The sequence below is a fragment of the Microcaecilia unicolor genome, chromosome 5, assembly GCF_901765095.1.
Source record: "Microcaecilia unicolor chromosome 5, aMicUni1.1, whole genome shotgun sequence".
Taxonomy (NCBI): domain Eukaryota; kingdom Metazoa; phylum Chordata; class Amphibia; order Gymnophiona; family Siphonopidae; genus Microcaecilia; species Microcaecilia unicolor.
Genome location: NC_044035.1, coordinates 162,686,201 through 162,705,997, shown reverse-complemented (window position 1 = coordinate 162,705,997; position 19,797 = coordinate 162,686,201). Strand labels below are relative to the sequence as shown.

At 48.7% G+C, this 19,797-nt stretch overlaps 1 protein-coding gene across 3 annotated transcripts in view; it reads left to right on the top strand.

Moving 5' to 3' along the window:
* Nucleotides 1–19,797, top strand: part of COL13A1 (collagen type XIII alpha 1 chain) — a 1,024,165-nt gene that overhangs the window by 561,079 nt on the left and 443,289 nt on the right. For all 3 annotated transcript variants that reach the window (XM_030203528.1, XM_030203531.1, XM_030203529.1), the window contains exons 16-17: nt 8,815–8,922; nt 9,370–9,411. In XM_030203528.1, the coding sequence (XP_030059388.1) occupies nt 8,815–8,922; nt 9,370–9,411 (150 nt within the window). The remainder of the gene's footprint in view (nt 1–8,814; nt 8,923–9,369; nt 9,412–19,797) is intronic.

Here is a 19,797-nt window from a genome sequence, read left to right as displayed (position 1 = left end):
GCTTCTCAGTGGTTTCAGGCTGCTGGGGATCTAGAAGACGTGATCCACCTGTCCACGAGTTTTCTCGAATCCCTGTATTGGTGGACAATTTGGTCCAATTTGACTCTGGGACGTCCTTTCCAAATTCCTCAGCCACAAAAAGTGCTGACCACGGATGCGTCTCTCCTGGGATGGGGAGCTCATGTCGATGGGCTTCACACCCAAGGAAGCTGGTCCCTCCAGGAACGCGGTCTACAGATCAATCTCCTGGAGTTGCGAGCGATCTGGAACGCTCTGAAGGCTTTCAGAGATCGGCTGTCCCACCAAATTATCCAAATTCAGACAGACAACCAGGTTGCCATGTACTATGTCAACAAGCAGGGGGGCACCGGATCTCGCCCCCTGTGTCAGGAAGCCGTCAGCATGTGGCTCTGGGCTCGCCGTCACGGCATGGTGCTCCAAGCCACTTATCTGGCAGGCGTAAACAACAGTCTGGCCGACAGACTGAGCAGGATTATGCAACCTCACGAGTGGTCGCTAAACTCCCGAGTGGTGCGCCAGATCTTCCAAGCGTGGGGCACCCCCTTGGTGGATCTCTTCGCATCTCGAGCGAACCACAAAGTCCCTCAGTTCTGTTCCAGGCTTCAGGCCCACGGCAGACTGGCATCGGATGCCTTCCTCCTGGATTGGGGGGAGGGCCTGCTGTATGCTTATCCTCCCATTCCTCTGGTGGGAAAGACTTTGTTGAAACTCAAGCAAGACCGAGGCACCATGATTCTGATTGCTCCTTTTTGGCCGCGTCAGATCTGGTTCCCTCTTCTTCTGGAGTTATCCTCCGAAGAACCGTGGAGATTGGAGTGTTTTCCGACCCTCATCACGCAGGACGAAGGGGCTCTTCTGCATCCCAGCCTCCGGTCCCTGGCTCTCACGGCCTGGATGTTGAGAGCGTAGACTTTGCCTCTTTGGGCCTGTCAGAGGGTGTCTCCCGTATCTTGCTTGCTTCCAGGAAAGATTCCACTAAGAGGAGTTACTTCTTTCTATGGAGGAGGTTTGCCGTCTGGTGTGACAGCAAGGCCCTAGCTCCTCGCTCTTGTCCTACACAGACCCTGCTTGAATACCTTCTGCACTTGTCTGAGTCTGGTCTCAAGACCAACTCTGTAAGAGTTCACCTTAGTGCAATCAGTGCATACCATTACGATGTGGAAGGTAAGCCGATCTCAGGACAGCCTTTAGTTGTTCGCTTCATGAGAGGTTTGCTTTTGTCAAAGCCCCCTGTCAAGCCTCCTACAGTGTCATGGGATCTCAATGTCGTTCTCACCCAGCTGATGAAACCTCCTTTTGAGCCACTGAATTCCTGCCATCTGAAGTACTTGACCTGGAAGGTCATTTTCTTGGTGGCAGTTACTTCAGCTCGTAGAGTCAGTGAGCTTCAGGCCCTGGTAGCCCAGGCCCCTTACACCAAATTTCATCATAACAGAGTAGTCCTCCGCACTCACCCCTAAGTTCTTGCCAAAGGTCGTGTCGGAGTTCCATCTGAACCAGTCAATTGTCTTGCCAACATTCTTTCCCCGTCCTCATTCCTGCCCTGCTGAACGTCAGCTGCACACATTGGACTGCAAGAGAGCATTGGCCTTCTACCTGGAGCGGACACAGCCCCACAGACAGTCCGCCCAATTGTTTGTTTCTTTGACCCCAATAGGAGGGGAGTGGCTGTAGGGAAACACACCATATCCAATTGGCTAGCAGATTGCATTTCCTTCACTTACGCCCAGGCGGGGCTGGCTCTTGAGGGTCATGTCACGGCTCATAATGTTAGAGCCATGGCTGCGTCGGTAGCCCACTTGAAGTCAGCCTCCATTGAAGAAATTTGCAAAGCTGCGACGTGGTCATCTGTCCACACATTCACATCTCATTACTGCCTGCAGCAGGATACCCGACGCGACAGTCGGTTCGGGCAGTCAGTTCTTCAGAACCTGTTTGGGCTTTAGGATCCAACTCCACCCCCCGAGGGCCCTGTTTGTTCTGTTCCAGGCTGCACTCTCAGTTAGTTGGTAAATTTTTTAGGTCAATCTTAGTTATGTCCTCGCCGTTGCGAGGCCCAATTGACCATGGTTGTTGTTTTGAGTGAGCCTGGGGGCTAGGGATACCCCATCAGTGAGAACAAGCAGCCTGCTTGTCCTCGGAGAAAGCGAATGCTACATACCTGTAGAAGGTATTCTCCGAGGACAGCAGGCTGATTGTTCTCACAAACCCGCCCGCCTCCCCTTTGGAGTTGAGTCTTCCCTTGTTTCTCTTTTGCTACATACGAGACTGGCCGGCTCGAGCCGGTTTCGGGCGGGAAGACGGCCGCGCATGCGCGGTGCGCGCGGGCGCGCGAGGACTAGCAAAGGACTTTGCTAGTGAAGATTCCGATTGGAGGGGCTGCCGTGGACGTCACCATCAGTGAGAACAATCAGCCTGCTGTCCTCGGAGAATACCTTCTACAGGTATGTAGCATTCGCTTACTATGATGCTAAGCGCTTTCTATTGTGGCATCTACATCTTAGTTGCAAGTTATAGAAATCCCCCCCCCCCCCCCAATGCATTTAAACTATAAGTACTGAGGAGGTCATGCAGCCTATCTGCATATTCCTCCCAGCATTCTTTGGGATGACTCCAGGTTTACCCCAATCCTCTCAGGGCTCCTGCTCCGGGTGCCTAGTGCTCCCACTGGCCGCCTGAGGAGGTCTTACTGCCCGTCTGCATATTTCTTCCACCATTCTCTGGGTGACTCTCAGGTTCACCCTGATCCACTCAGGGCCTCCATTTCAGGTGCTGCGGTCCTAACATTTTATCTCTACAGATTTTAATTTTCCTTTTTTTCTTATTTCTAATGGCTCCACTACACTTTCTCCTGTTGATACTGGCTTTTACCAGTCTGTTTCTCCATTTCAAACCACTGCATACCTCAAGACCACATTGCCCACATTCTGCTTTCTTCACCTCACCATTCCTTTTGTCTTCTACCTTCTTCTCAGCTCTCAGGATTCAACATTTTCTAACTTTCATTCAACCATCTCCATTTTATCTGAGTCCCAATTCTGGTCCTTCAAATCAACTGTCACCCTACTCATACAGGTCACACCACAATGTCTCCAATCTTATTTTTGTTCCTCTCCTTTCCCCTTCTTCTCTGCCTTTTTCATGTGCCCTGTGGAATGTCCACTCTGTCTCCAACAAGCTTGCCTACATCCACAACCTCATCATCGCTTGTACTCTCAATCTTCTTGCACTACCTGAGACTTGGCTTTGCCCTGAAGACTTTGCTTCAGTTGCTGCCCTGTGTCACAGAAGCTACTGTATCTTTTCTCTCATACACCTTGCCCGGTTGGCCTTGGAGATGGTATTAGGCTGCTACTCTCACCTTCTTCTAGATTTCAACATCTTCTTCCACCTCAGTCTCCACTGCTTTTCTTCCTTCAAAATCCACTCCATCTGTCTGTTCATTCCTCTACTTCTCCAAGTAGCAGTCATTTATCAACCCCCTGATAAGTCCCTTTCTTCTTTCCTCACTGACTTTGACTCCTGGTCCTCCTTCTTTCTCGAACCTTGATCTCCTTCCCTCTTTCTTGGAGATTTTAACATTCATGCTAATGACCCCTCTGACTCTTGTGCCCTCAGTTTCTCGCTTTAACATTGTTAACCTTCAGCTGTACTCCACTACCTGTACTCACCAGAATGGTCACTGTCTTGATCTTGTCTTCATCTCCAACTGCTCGCTCTCCAATTTCTTCACCTCAGTTCTTCCCCTCTCTGAATATCATCTGGTAACTTTAAAATTTAATCACTCCCCCCTCCTACCACTCCCATCCATTCTCCACTAACACATCTAGGAATCTTCAGGTTATTGACCCTTGCACTCTCTCTATCACTATTTCATCCCTCTTTCAATCACTATGCTATCCAAGTCTGTCAATGAGGGTGTATCTTCCTATAATAATATTTTCTCCTCTGCTCTTGATATTCTCACTCCTCCCATTCCCTGTTCTGTAAGGCATACCAAACCCCAGCTTTGACTGACCTCTAAATTGAACTACCTACGTTCCTGTGTCTGATCTGCTGAATGCCTTTGACTAAAATCCCATGCCCATGCTGATTTCATACAAATTCTTGCTGACCTCCCAGTCTGCTCTTTCACTTGCCAAACAAGACTACTACATCCATTTGACAAACTCTCTTGGCTGCAACCCTCGCTGTCTCTGCTCCACTGAACTCTCTGCTCAAAGTATCTTCACCTCCACCCCCCCCCCCCCCCCCACACACACACACACTTTACTTGCTCCCCAGACTATGGCTGAGTACTTCCATAACAAGGTTCACAAGATTAACCTTGAGTTCTCAAACAAGTCACCTCTACTTCTCCTTCCCCCAGTCCATTCTGTCAACCATCCTGCCATCTTTTCTTCCTTTTATGAAACCACTGAATAGGAAACTTGCACCTTTGATGACCCGCCCTGTAAGGCGTACAAAACCCAAATCTTGGCTGACTTCTAATATCCGCTACCTACGTTCCTGTACCCGCTCCACCGAACGCCTCTGGCAGAAATCTCGGGCCCTTGCTGATTTCTTACACTTTAAGTTCATGCTGACCTCCTTCCAATCTGCTCTTTTACGTGCCAAACAGGATTATTATATCCAACTGACCAACTCTCTTGGCTCTAATCCTCGACTTCTCTTCACCACATTGAACTCTCTCCTCAAGGTGCCCCCTCCCCCAACTCCCCCTTCATTATCTCCTCAGACCCTTGCTGAATTCTTTCACAACAAGGTTCAAAAGATAAACCTTGCTTTCTCTACCTCACCACCTCGCCCTCCACTAGTCCGTTCCCCTCTCTCTCCTTCCCCTCATTCCCTTTCCTCCTTTCCTGAAGTTACTATTGAGGAAACTACACTTCTCCTTTCTTCCTCAAAATGTACCACCTGTTCCTCTGATCCCATTCCCACCCACCTTCTTAATGCCATCTCTCCTGCTCTTATTCCTTTTATCTGTCACATTCTGAACCTCTCACTTTCCACTGCGACTGTCCCTGCTGCCTTTAAACATACTGTGGTCACATCTCTCCTTAAGAAGCCTTCACTCGACCCTACTTGTCCCTCTAATTACCGACCCATCTCCCTCCTTCCTTTTCTCTCCAAATTACTTGAGCGTGCTGTTCACCGCCGCTGCCTTGATTTTCTCTCCTCACATGCTATTCTTGACCCACTACAATCTGGTTTTCGCCCTCTCCACTCAACCGAAACTGCGCTTACTAAAGTCTCCAATGACCTATTACTGGCTAAATCCAGAGGTCAATATTCCATCCTCATTCTTCTTGATCTTTCCGCTGCTTTTGACACTGTCGATCACAGCATACTTCTCGATACCCTGTCCTCACTTGGATTCCAGGGCTCTGTCCTTTCCTGGTTCTCTTCCTACCTCTCCCTCCGCACCTTTAGTGTTCACTCTGGTGGATCCTCTTCTACTTCTATCCCTCTGCCTGTCGGCGTACCTCAGGGTTCTGTTCTTGGTCCCCTCCTCTTTTCTATCTACACTTCTTCCCTTGGTTCATTAATCTCATCCCATGGCTTTTCCTACTATCTCTATGCTGATGACTCCCAAATCTACCTTTCTACCCCTGATATCTCACCTTGCATCCAAACCAAAGTTTCAGCGTGCTTGTCTGACATTGCTGTCTGGATGTCTCAACGCCACCTGAAATTAAATATGACCAAAACCGAGCTTCTCATTTTCCCCCCCAAACCCACCTCCCCGCTCCCCCCGTTTTCTATTTCTGTTGATGGCTCTCTCATTCTCCCTGTCTCCTCAGCTCGAAACCTTGGGGTCATCTTTGACTCTTCTCTCTCCTTCTCTGCTCATATCCAGCAGACTGCCAAGATCTGTCGTTTCTTTCTTTACAACATCCGTAAAATCCGCCCCTTTCTTTCCGAGCACTCTACCAAAACCCTCATCCACACCCTTGTCACCTCTCGTTTAGACTACTGCAATCTGCTTCTTGCTGGCCTCCCACTTAGTCACCTCTCCCCTCTCCAGTCGGTTCAAAACTCTGCTGCCCGTCTCATCTTCCGCCAGGGTCGCTTTACTCATACTACCCCACTCCTCAAGACCCTTCACTGGCTCCCTATCCATTTTCGCATCCTGTTCAAACTTCTTCTACTAACCTATAAATGTACTCACTCTGCTGCTCCCCAGTATCTCTCCACACTCGTCCTTCCCTACACCCCTTCCCATGCACTCCGCTCCATGGATAAATCCTTCTTATCTGTTCCCTTCTCCACTACTGCCAACTCCAGACCGCGCCTTCTGTCTCGCTGCACCCTACACCTGGAATAAACTTCCTGAGCCCCTACGTCTTGCCCCATCCTTGGCCACCTTTAAATCTAGACTGAAAGCCCACCTCTTTAACATTGCTTTTGACTCGTAACCACTTGTAACCACTCGCCTCCACCTACCCTCCTCTCTTCCTTCCCGTTCACATTAATTTGATTTGATTTGCTTACTTATTTATTTTTTGTCTATTAGATTGTAAGCTCTTTGAGCAGGGACTGTCTTTCTTCTATGTTTGTGCAGCGCTGCATACGCCTTGTAGCGCTATAGAAATGCTAAATAGTAGTAGTAGTAGAAACTGCACATCTTCTTTCCTCTTCCAAACTCACTACCTGTACCTCTGATCCTATTCCCACCCTTCTACTCAGCACTGTCTCTCCTACTGTCATCCCTTCTATCTGTCATATCCTCAATTTTTCACTTTCCTCTGCAAGTGTTCCTGATTCCTTCAAACATGCTGTAGTTACACCACTCCTTAATAAAGCATCAGTGGACCCTACCTGCCCTGCCAACTATTGCCCCATCTCCCTCTTCCCTTTCTTATCCAGGCTTCTTGAATGTGACATTCACTTCCGTTGTCTTAGCTTTCTTTATTCTCAAACTATTCTTGATCTACTTCTATCTGGCTCTCACCCTCTAAATTCAACTGAAACAGCCCTTGCTAAAGTCTCCAATGACTTGTTCATGGCTAGATCCAAAGGCCTCTATTCTATCCTCAGCCTTCTCGATCTTTCTGCTGCTTTTGACACTTTTGATCACCACCTATTCCTTGTTACACTGTCCTCACTTGGATTTCAGAGTTCTGTTCTTTCTTGGTTTTATTCTTATCTCTCCCATCGCACTTTTAGTGTGAGCTCTGGTGGATCCTCTTCCATTGCTATCCCACTATCAGTCAGTGTATCTCAGGTATCTGTTTTGGGACCTCTTCTTTTCTCTCTATATTTATTCCCTTGGTGCTCTGATCTCCTCCCATGGCTTTCAGTATCATCTTTATTCTGATGACTCCCAGATCTATGTGTCCACACCAGAAATTTCAACAGGAATCCAGGCCCAAGTCTCAGCCTGCCTGTCTGACATTACTGTCTGGATGCCTCACTGCCACCTGTAGCTAGATATGGCCAAGACTAAGCTTCTTACCTTTCCCCCTAAACCCACCTCTCCTCCTCCATTTTCTATTTCTGTGGAATATGCTCTCATCGTCCCTGTCTCATGAGCTCATAATCTTGGGGTCATCTTTGACACCTCTCTCTCTCTCGCTCTCGCTTTCTCTCACTCTCCGTGCAAATCCTACAGACTGCTAAAACCTGTTGTTTCTTTCTCTTTCACCAAAATTCATCCCTTCCTTTCTGAGCTCAAAGCAAAACCCTTATCCACACTCTTACCACCTCACGCTTAGATTACTGCAACTTGCATCTCACAAGTGTCCCACTAAACCATCTCTCTCTCCTTCAATCTGTTCAAAATTCTGCTGCATGACTCAAATTCCGCCAGTAATTGCTATGCTCATATTAGCCCTCTGAAGTCACTTCATTGGCTCCCTATCTGTTTCCACATGCAGATCAAACTCCTCTTATTGACTTACAAGTGCATTCACTCTGCAGCTCCTCAGTATGTCTCCATTCCTATCGCTCCCTACACTCCTTCCAGGGAACTCCATTCATCTGGTAAATCTCTATTATCTCTACCTGTATTCTCCACTGCCAACTCTAGACTGCATTCCTTTTATCTTGTTACTCCATATGCTTGGAATAGACTTCCCGAATCAGTATGTCAAGTTCTGTCTCTGGTCATATTCAAATCTAGGCTAAAAGCTCAGCTTTTTGAGGCTGCTTTTAACTCCTAACTCTTATTCACTTGTTCAGTACCCATGTCTTGTTCACTTGTTCAGTACACATGTCATTCCCACCATAAGTAAGTCCCTAATCCCTTTTTTGTCCTGTTTGTCTCTCTTGATTAAATTGTAAGCTCTGTCAAGCAAGGACTATCTCTTACATGATAATTGTACAGCGCTGCATAAGTCTAGTAGCGCTATAGAAATTATAAGTAGTAGTAATAAATTGTAAACAAAATACGCCTATGCAGCACGTCTGTCAAATGCACTACCTGATCTATAAAGTGTGCACAACAAGAGTTCTATCCTTAGGTCCAATCGGGGAAATCTGCAATAGATAAGCCTGTGGTGGTATTTGTTGAGCCAAAGAGGACTGTCCAGGCTGTGTGTACTGTGATGGTGCATGTCCGTGTGGCCTAGAAATGACCAATTGTATGCCTTAGTTATACAAACACATTTTGAGCATGGCACTGCTGCCCCAGTTTCAGAAACCTCTTAACAGACCAGGTCCTGTGTGTACTTACTGGCTTGCTTGGCTCTTATGTCTTCCATCTCACTACATCACACTAACCTCTTTTGCTGAATCACGTGTTGGCTGATTAACTCTCATTGTAACTCTTGGTCTTTTCATAAACCACAGGGTGAACAAGGACAGGCTGGCCTCCAGGGTCCACCAGGGCTGCCTGGCCCTCCAGGACCATTGGGACCCCCAGGAAATCCAGGAGAGCCTGGTCAGATTGGGCCATCCGTAAGTCTATACATTAAAATCAGTACAGTATATATGTTCCCACTATTGTTTCTTATTGTTATTTTTGTCAAACATCTATTAGCCACTCTTTCTGCAGAATAACCAGGTTCTTTTGGGCTACAGTAAATAACCATTATTGAAGTTCTTTCTCTGCCACTTCTTGTTTAAAGGTTATTGCTAAACTTTATATGGGTGCATGTGTTAGAGGCTGACATCAGTAATCCTTCCATCCCTCTGGCCTCTTGCTGAATGCCAAAAGGCTGGAAGCAACACCTCCGCTGTAATTATCTCAGCTAAACCAGACTAAGAAAAGCCCTGAAAATCTTTGATGTTCAGATCTTAGTTCTATTCTTGGTCTACCACTGAGCAGTTCAGACGAGTTACAAAAGGGAGGGGGGGATTTGGGAATTCTGAATTTTAATAACAGTGATTTCCCTCTTGCAACAGGGTAAAGCAGGAGAGCCAGGTACACCTGGCAAGGATGGAATGGTATGTACTGGAGTTACTGGTCTTTTCTGTGTCCTTGATGTAGCTATTGTTGCAGAGAGACAGCAAAACCCCTGCATCCCCACAGGGGTAGACTGTACCATACAGCCTTTATGCAATGGGAGTAATTTTATAAACTTGTTCCTCTGGTGAACTCTGTTATACTCACATAACAAAGCTTTTATAAATTTACCCCCGGGGTTTCAGGTTTGTAAGAGAAGCGCAGAAAATGTTTGCATCTACTTGTATTGACATTGTAGGTAGCATACTATGCCATACTTTGTATTGTTATTTGAATATTTTTACTGCTGTAATTATCTATTTCTTATATATGATTTATTCTTACTGTACACTGCCTTGTATGAATTCCTTCAAAAAGGCAGTAAATAAATCCTAATAAATAAATTAAATAAATAAAGATAGGGCTGCAATTTCTGCAAAAACCTGGATGGTTGAGTTCCAGTGCCCTGATGCTCAAAACTCTGGTGCTGTTCCTTACAGCGCTGGAACAGTGCGGCAAAACAGCTTCCTAAAGCTGAACGCTAACGGCATACAAATATAGATGCACTGTTAGTGTTGAGCATTTGGAAGTTAAGGGGGAGGATTGCGCCTGATGCATGTGCACAAGAGCTGCACAGTTAGCAGGTTTTTTCAATACAAGTGCAGGGCTGGTCGGTAAAGCACAACACTCATGGTAGTTCCTAATCCCTGAGGAGGCAGCAATCTGCCGCCCAGGCTGCTGTGTGAAACCATCCCCCCTCCCCCCCCCAACACCGGAGGATCAATGGCGCGCATCTGCTCCCCGGACGGCATGAACACAAGATTTTTGCTAACCTCGCAGCTCTTTTGTGTATGTTTCTATTAGGAAAAGGAACAGTTAGGGGTTACAAACAATGGCCAGACTGGATGGGCCATTTGGCCTTTATCTGCTGTCATGTTTCTATGTCCCAGAAAGCTTATTTTCAGCTAGGATTTGCTGATGATTTTAAAACACCTGCAGTGCACGCTGTGCTGAGCAGTCACAGGGGGAATGATTATTGTTTATTATAGTCCCAAGTTAGACAACTTTATACAATCAGAGTAATGATTATTTATATAGTACTACCAGGGCATGCAGAGCTGTGTGGTTAAACAGCAATGTTTATTTCTAAAGTGTGCTTATGTACAATGCTATACAGTAAAACAGAAGGTAAATCCTGAAAATGTACATTTTACGTGAGGAAAAGCAGAGATATGCAAGCAAGAGGAGAGGTTAAGCCCAGGAGTGCACCAGGGTAAAGTTATAAAAAGAGACAGAGGAAACAGAGGGGAAAGGAAGAGATTTTGCACAAGTACCATGACGCAAACAACTCATGAGAGCAGCCACAGTTTTCAGTAGTAGCTCTGGGGCAATTACCTTCTAAGTTTGTATCTGAGGCAATGGAGGGTTAAGCAATTTGTCTAAGATCACAAGTGGTGAGATTTTAAATTTGACCTTTCCCTGCTTCTAACCATTCAATATGTCCCAGTGACTCTAGCTTGAAGAAGGTATTTTCAGATACCATATGCCTCTTTATAGAATTGCATACGCATGTTTCTTTGAAAATTCATTTACCCAGTGTCACAAAATGTCTGGCACACACCTGGGGTTAACCCTGCTGCCACCTAAAAGGTCTATCCCAGCACTGCTCAGTCCCGCCAGCACCTGTGCACGTGCTCAACTGTGGCATACCCTCCACCCCACCTAGCTGGGTTTCTCTTGCCTCTGGGTAAGTCTCCCACCCTCAAGTTAATACCCTAGTGTTTTTTTTCTTTATTGAATTTTAATTTTTACAAAGAGTAAACTTTGAACAGATATACCAACATATCCATACCAATATTCCAGAAATATATTTCAAATAGACAAAGTAAACATTGTCCACGAAAGATAATATCTTTATATTGGATTATAGTCCACAGTATGGCGGAAGGAAGCAAAAATTATAAGTGCCATTGGAAGATGGCTTATATATAAGAAAAATCAAATAAGAATAGTCGAGTAAGGATTAACCCCTATCTTACAAAATGAACCTCTTATTCTATGACTGCTCTTCCATACTCTGCGCATTAAGAAATTCTCGCAACTGTTCAGGTTCATAGAAAATATATTTCTTTTCTTTAAAGGAAAGCAAACATTTACAAGGAAATCTCAACTGAAAAGTTGCTTTTTTCTCCATGGATTCTTTCTTCATTTCCAAGAATTTTTTCCTTCTAATTTGCGACCATTTAGATATGTACAGAAATATAGATATTTTTCCACCTTTAAACTCTGGCTGTATTTTTTTAAAGTATAATTTCAACAAAGTTTCTTTGTCCTGCAAAAACACAAATGATACCACCAGAGTTGATCGAGTCTCAATATTTTCCAATGATTTTCCAATAAATCTGTAACATTCATTCTCCGAGGACAAGCAGGCTGCTTGTTCTCACTGATGGGTGACGTCCACGGCAGCCCCTCCAATCGGAATCTTCACTAGCAAAGTCCTTTGCTAGCCCTCGCGCGCCGATGCGCACCGCGCATGCGCGGCCGTCTTCCCGCCCGAAACCGGCTTGAGCCGGCCAGTCTTCTTTTCTCCGCGCTCGGGACGGTTGTGTTTCCGTTTTGTGCCCCGTAAAAGTCGACCTCGCGCGTCGTTTTTCGACTCGTTTCACTTCAAAGTGTTGGAAAAACCCTCTTTTGGCTTTTTCCCTTCCTCTAGTTCGAGGTTTCACCCCGGTAAGTTTTCTTTCGTCGTCGGGGTAGGCCTTACTTAGGCCCCGGTCGAAATTTCCTTCCCGCTTTTTTCTGCTGGTGCCAAATTTCGCCATTTCGTCTTTCGATCTCGCCGGCGTGATTTTTCCGCCCATGACATCGAAGCCTTCCAGCGGCTTCAGAAGTGCACCCAGTGCGCCCGGGTAATCTCGCTCACTGACAGGCACGCTTCGTGTCTTCGGTGTCTGGGGGCCGAGCACCGCCCTCAGGCCTGTAGTCTGTGTTCCCTTTTACAGAAGCGGACTCAGGTAGCGAGGTTGGCCCAGTGGAACTTTTTGTTCTCGGGCTCTTCGTCGGCATCAGCACCGGGGGTATCGAGTGCATCGACGTCTGCAGCGTCCAGACCTTCATCCTCGGCGGCCAGTGCATCGAGGCATCGACCCTCTGCATCGGCGCCGAGACATCGGGTGACTGCATCGACGTCGGTGGTACCGGGACCTCGTCTGCTGATGTCGTCGGACGGTGGTGCTTCGTCTGGAGTGCAGGTGAGGGCTGTCCACTCCCCTGCTGGTGGCGGTGAGCCTTCGGGTGGGTCTCCCCCTACCCTGAGGGCTCCTGCGGTACAGCCCCCCCGAGATCGACCCTCTTAGGTCTCGGCCCCGAGGAAGAGACGGCTGGATTCTACGTCCTCCTCGTCGGTGCCGGGAAGCGCCGGTGACGTGCTTCGCAAAAAATCTAAGAAGCATCGACACCGGTCCCCTTCCCGTGTCGGCACCGAGAGCTCTGGGTCGCCGAGGGAGTCGGCACCCAGTAGGCATCGGCACCGAGAGGACTGCTCACTCTCTGTTCAGGAGGTGTCGATGCGCTCCACTCTGGACAGCCCGGAACAGCCTCCACGCCCGGAACAGGTTCTGACGTCGACGCCTGCATCGACTTCCATGCCTTTTTCTGCAGCCGCTCTGAACGAGAGCCTCCGGGCCATTCTTCCAGAGATTCTGGGAGAGCTGTTGCGCCCAACCCCTCCGGTACCGGCGGTGCTTGCGCCACCGGTACCGTCGAGCGTGGCGCCGGCTGGTCCATCGCCCGAGGTGAGGTCACCGGCGTCGGTGCCGCTTGCGGTACCGACTGCCGTCACCTCCCAGGAGGGCTCCCCGACTACGTCGGCGGAGGGAGCTTCGCCGATGCGGGCGAGGGAGTCTACCTCTCCACGCCCCCATCGTGGACGTGGCTCCACGGAGTCGAGTCGGGCGCGGTTGCAGACACAGGTTCGTGAACTTGTGTCTGACACCGAGAGTGAGGCCTCGTGGGAGGAAGAGGAAGACATCAGGTATTTCTCTGACGAGGAGTCTGAAGGTCTTCCCTCTGAACCCACTCCCTCTCCTGAAAGGCAGCTTTCTCCTCCTGAGAGTCTGTCTTTCACTTCCTTTGTCCGGGAGATGTCTACGGCCATCCCCTTCCCGGTGGTTGTGGAGGACGAGCCCAGGGCTGAAATGTTTGAGCTCCTGGACTATCCTTCTCCACCTAAGGAAGCGTCCACTGTACCCATGCACCATGTCCTTAAGAAGACATTGCTGGCGAACTGGACAAAACCTCTAACTAATCCCTACATTCCCAAGAAGATCGAGTCCCAGTACCGGATCCATGGGGACCCAGAGCTGATGCGCACTCAGTTGCCTCACGACTCTGGTGTGGTGGATCTGGCCCTAAAGAAGGCTAAGAGTTCTAGGGAGCATGCTTCGGCGCCCCCGGGCAAAGACTCTAGAACCTTAGACTCCTTTGGGAGGAAGGCCTACCATTCTTCTATGCTCGTGGCCAAGATTCAGTCCTACCAGCTCTACACGAGCATCCATATGCGGAACAATGTGTGGCAGTTGGCGGGCTTGGTGGACAAGCTCCCTCCTGAGCAAGCCAAGCCATTTCAGGAGGTGGTCAGGCAGCTGAAGGCGTGCAGAAAATTCCTGGCCAGAGGGGTGTATGACACCTTTGATGTTGCGTCCAGGGCCGCTGCTCAAGGTGGGGTGATGCGCAGGCTCTCATGGCTGCGTGCCTCCGACCTGGAGAACAGACTCCAGCAGCGGATTGCGGACTCGCCTTGCCGTGCGGACAATATTTTTGGAGAGAAGGTCGAACAGGTGGTAGAGCATCTCCACCAGCGGGATACCGCATTCGACAAGTTCTCCCGCCGGCAGCCTTCAGCATCTACCTCTACAGGTAGAAGATTTTTCGGGGGAAGGAAGACTGGTCCCTACTCTTCTGGCAAGCGTAGGTACAATCCTCCTTCTCGACAGCCTGTGGCCCAGGCTAAGCCCCAGCAAGCTCGCTCTCGTCAGCAGCGTGCGACTCAGCAAGGCCCCTCGGCTCCCCAGCAAAAGCAAGGGACGGGCTTTTGACTGGCTCCAGCAGAGCATAGCCGACATCCAAGTGTCAGTGCCGGGCGACCTGCCGGTCGGGGGGAGGTTGAAAGCTTTTCACCAAAGGTGGCCTCTCATAACCTCCGATCAGTGGGTTCTGCAAATAGTCCGGCAAGGATACACCCTCAATTTGACCTCAAAACCTCCAAATTGTCCACCGGGAGCTCAGTCTTACAGCTTCCAGCACAAGCAGGTACTTGCAGAGGAACTCTCCGCCCTTCTCAGCGCCAATGCGGTCGAGCCCATGCCATCCGGGCAGGAAGGGCTGGGATTCTATTCCAGGTACTTCCTTGTGGAAAAGAAAACAGGGGGGATGCGTCCCATCCTAGACCTAAGGGCCCTGAACAAATATCTCGTAAAAGAAAAGTTCAGGATGCTTTCCCTGGGCACCCTTCTTCCCATGATTCAGGAAAACGATTGGCTATGCTCTCTGGACTTGGACGCCTATACACACATCCCGATACTGCCAGCTCACAGACAGTATCTGCGATTTCAGCTGGGCACACGTCACTTCCAGTACTGTGTGCTACCCTTTGGGCTCGCCTCTGCGCCCAGGGTGTTCACAAAGTGCCTGGCTGTAGTAGCAGCGGCACTTCGCAGACTGGGGGTACACGTGTTCCCATATCTCGACGATTGGCTGGTGAAGAACACATCCGAGGCAGGAGCCCTGCAGTTCATGCAGATAACTATTCGCCTCCTGGAGCTACTGGGGTTTGTGATAAATTATCCAAAGTCCCATCTTCTCCAAGTACAGAGACTCGAATTCATAGGAGCTCTGCTGGATTCTCGGACGGCTCGTGCCTATCTCCCAGAGGCAAGAGCCAACAACTTGTTGTCCCTCGTCTCGCGGGTGTGAGCGTCCCAGCAGATCACAGCTCGGCAGATGTTGAGATTGCTGGGCCACATGGCCTCCACAGTTCATGTGACTCCCATGGCCCGCCTTCATATGAGATCTGCTCAATGGACCCTAGCTTCCCAGTGGTTTCAGGCTGCTGGGGATCTAGAAGACGTGATCCACCTGTCCACGAGTTTTCTCAAATCCCTGTATTGGTGGACGATTTGGTCCAATTTGACTCTGGGACGTCCTTTCCAAATTCCTCAGCCACAAAAAGTGCTGACCACGGATGCGTCTCTCCTGGGCTGGGGAGCTCATGTCGATGGGCTTCACACCCAAGGAAGCTGGTCCCTCCAGGAACGCGATCTGCAGATCAATCTTCTGGAGCTGCGATCGATCTGGAACGCTCTGAAGGCTTTCAGAGATCGGCTGTCCCAACAAATTATCCAAATTCAGACAGACAACCAGGTTGCCATGTATTACATCAACAAGCAGGGGGGCACCGGATCTCGCCTCCTGTGTCAGGAAGCCGTCAGCATGTGGCTCTGGGCTCGCCGTCACGGCATGGTGCTCCAAGCCACATATCTGGCAGGCGTAAACAACAGTCTGGCCGACAGGTTGAGCAGGATTATGCAACCTCACGAGTGGTCGCTCAATTCTCGTGTAGTGCGACAGATCTTCCAGGTGTGGGGCACCCCCTTGGTGGATCTCTTCGCATCTCGAGCCAACCACAAAGTCCCTCAGTTCTGTTCCAGGCTTCAGGCCCACGGCAGACTGGCATCGGATGCCTTCCTCCTGGACTGGGGGAGGGTCTGCTGTATGCTTATCCTCCCATACCTCTGGTGGGGAAGACTTTGTTGAAACTCAAGCAAGACCGAGGCACCATGATTCTGATTGCTCCTTTTTGGCCGCGTCAGATCTGGTTCCCTCTTCTTCTGGAGTTGTCCTCCGAAGAACCGTGGAGATTGGACTGTTTTCCGACCCTCATCACACAGGACGAAGGGGCGCTTCTGCATCCCAGCCTCCGGTCCCTGGCTCTCACGGCCTGGATGTTGAGAGCGTAGATTTTGCCTCTTTGGGTCTGTCAGAGGGTGTCTCCCGTATCTTGCTTGCTTCCAGGAAAGATTCCACTAAGAGGAGTTATTTCTTTCTGTGGAGGAGGTTTGCCATCTGGTGTGACAGCAAGGCCCTAGATCCTCGCTCTTGTCCTACACAGACCCTGCTTGAATACCTTCTGCACCTGTCTGAGTCGGGTCTCAAGACCAACTCTGTAAGGGTTCACCTTAGTGCAATCAGTGCATACCATTACCGTGTGGAAGGTAAGCCGATCTCAGGACAGCCTTTAGTTGTTCGCTTCATGAGAGGTTTGCTTTTGTCAAAGCCCCCTGTCAAGCCTCCTACAGTGTCATGGGATCTCAATGTCGTTCTCACCCAGCTGATGAAACCTCCTTTTGAGCCACTGAACTCCTGCCATCTGAAGTACTTGACCTGGAAGGTCATTTTCTTGGTGGCAGTTACTTCAGCTCGTAGAGTCAGTGAGCTTCAGGCCCTGGTAGCCCAGGCCCCTTACACCAAATTTCATCATAACAGAGTAGTCCTCCGCACTCACCCTAAGTTTCTGCCAAAGGTTGTGTCGGAGTTCCATCTAAACCAGTCAATTGTCTTGCCAACATTCTTTCCCCGTCCTCATTCCTGCCCTGCTGAACGTCAACTGCACACATTGGACTGCAAGAGAGCATTGGCCTTCTATTGGAGCGGACACAGCCCAACAGACAGTCCGCCCAATTGTTTGTTTCTTTTGATCCCAATAGGAGGGGAGTGGCTGTAGGAAAACGCACCATATCCAATTGGCTAGCAGATTGCATTTCCTTCACTTACGCCCAGGCGGGGCTGGCTCTTGAGGGTCATGTCACGGCTCATAATGTTAGAGCCATGGCAGCGTCGGTAGCCCACTTGAAGTCAGCCACTATTGAAGAGATTTGCAAAGCTGCGACGTGGTCTTCTGTCCACACATTCACATCCCATTACTGCCTGCAGCAGGATACCCGACGCGACAGTCGGTTCGGGCAGTCAGTTCTTCAGAACCTGTTTGGGCTTTAGGATCCAACTCCACCCCCCGAGGGCCCTGTTTGTTCTGTTCCAGGCTGCACTCTCAGTTAGTTGGTAAATTTTTCAGGTCAATCTCAGTTATGTCCTCGCCGTTGCGAGGCCCAATTGACCATGTTTGTTGTTTTGAGTGAGCCTGGGGGCTAGGGATACCCCATCAGTGAGAACAAGCAGCCTGCTTGTCCTCGGAGAAAGCGAATGCTACATACCTGTAGAAGGTATTCTCCGAGGACAGCAGGCTGATTGTTCTCACAAACCCGCCCGCCTCCCCTTTGGAGTTGTGTCTTCCCTGGTCTTTGTCTTGCTACATATGAGACTGGCCGGCTCAAGCCGGTTTCGGGCGGGAAGACGGCCGCGCATGCGCGGTGCGCATGGGCGCGCGAGGGCTAGCAAAGGACTTTGCTAGTGAAGATTCCGATTGGAGGGGCTGCCGTGGACGTCACCCATCAGTGAGAACAATCAGCCTGCTGTCCTCGGAGAATACCTTCTACAGGTATGTAGCATTCGCTTTATATCTTCTCCTTCACCTTGTTGTTCCACATTTCTTTGTTGTTGCTTCATTTTCTGTCTCAAATAATATATGCTCTGTAAAGGAGGCAAGACTTGTTCTGAATAATTATATATTTCAGTTAAGAATTTCACAAACATATCTCTAGGTGTCATATATTGAGACTGAGGAAAATTTAGTAATCGAAGGTTTAAATTCTTGGATGCATTTTCTAAGTTCTCGATCTTTCGGTGTAAAACCAACCGGTCACCAGCAATATGAGCTTGTTGTTTGAAAATTTTTGCCACTTCTATTTCAATTGCTGTTTGTTTAGATGAAATTCCTTCAATTTTCTCTTTCAAAGTCTTAATCTGAGATGCATTATTTAAAGAAACAGTTATAAAGGATGTACACACCTTGTGCAGAGATTCGAGAGCAGTCCAGATTGAGCTTAGTGAAATTTCAGCTGGCCTCTCCAGTGGCTGAATTGCCAAAGCACACAAGGAAACTTCTCTCAAATCCACATTTAAATTCAGTTCAGCCGCTGTTTCATCCGATGTTGTGCCTGAACTATGCAGCTCTGCCTCCTCTCTCTGCATGCTGTTCCCAATACCCGCTTCCAACGACGGGGTGCGCCGCCCCTTCGAGGCTATTGTTTCAACAGGCCCCGGAACTGCCTTCCCGTCTGGTTGCGGCGGTGGAGGAGTTTGAGGTCTCAGGGGGCTAAGCGATAACTCGCTCTCCAAGCTGGGGCTCTTCCCTGCCCCAGCAGCGGATTCGTCCTGTTTCGGGGTAGAAATCAAAAAGGAAGAGATGGACGTTTGCCCAGGTAAGGAAGGAGTAAGTTTCGGGAGGGGGGGTCCCTTCGACTTGCCTTTCCTTTTCGGCATTTTTGCAGGAATTAGTACTAAGGCAAAATATAATGGGAGCGTCCTTCTCTTCCAGCCTACTCGGCGGCCATCTTCCTTCCCAAAATACTCTACCCTAGGAATTGTGGGATCCCTGGGAATGTGGCCCCAGTGTCCTTAAAAACACCTACCCTAGTGTTTTTAAGGACACTGGGGCCACATTCCCAGGAATCCCACAATTCCTAGTAAACACCCACAGACCAAAAACACAAGCCACCAGCATTCTTAGTCAATCCAGGACAACAGAGCTATTATATATATAGCAAACAATAACAGGTAAATCAACAGGTATCAACATTAAACTAACTAGACATTTTCTTACTACCTGAGTAGTATGTGGGGAATTCGGAAAAATAACTGCTCACAGTGCAGAGATCTTTACCCTCCACACTCCCTCTCTGAGGGAATCCAGCACATTCTGGCTGGATTTTGTACTTCAGGACCAATCAGAACCCAGAGCATAACTTTGAAGGTATCTGGCCAGTAGAACTGCATGTTACTTTCCCTCAGGGCTTAAGCTAAAAGGAAAACATCACCTCTGCAACAGCTTTAAAGCAGAGGACTGATACCAGCTGCTGGCCAAACAAGAGAAATACATGTCATGAAATTAGTAATACAAATCATAGGCATGAAAATCCCCTGTTTTGCCACAACCAGGTACAAAAATCCATTTCTCTTTTCCTTCTCTCTTTTTTTTTTTTAATAGGTGGAAGAACAGAAAGTTAAACATGCACATTATAAACCCCATGTGTATTTTTCAGCAGCTGAGAGGGGTAGAGTTTTCAACCAGAGCAATACATATTTACTTTGCTGCGTCCCGGTGAAAATCATCCTCCCAGTGCACTATTTCAAAATGATGCAAGCAAACTGAGTTGAAGGTTATTGGTACCTTTGTATATATTTTTCTTAGAATGCATAGAGAAGGTCCTATC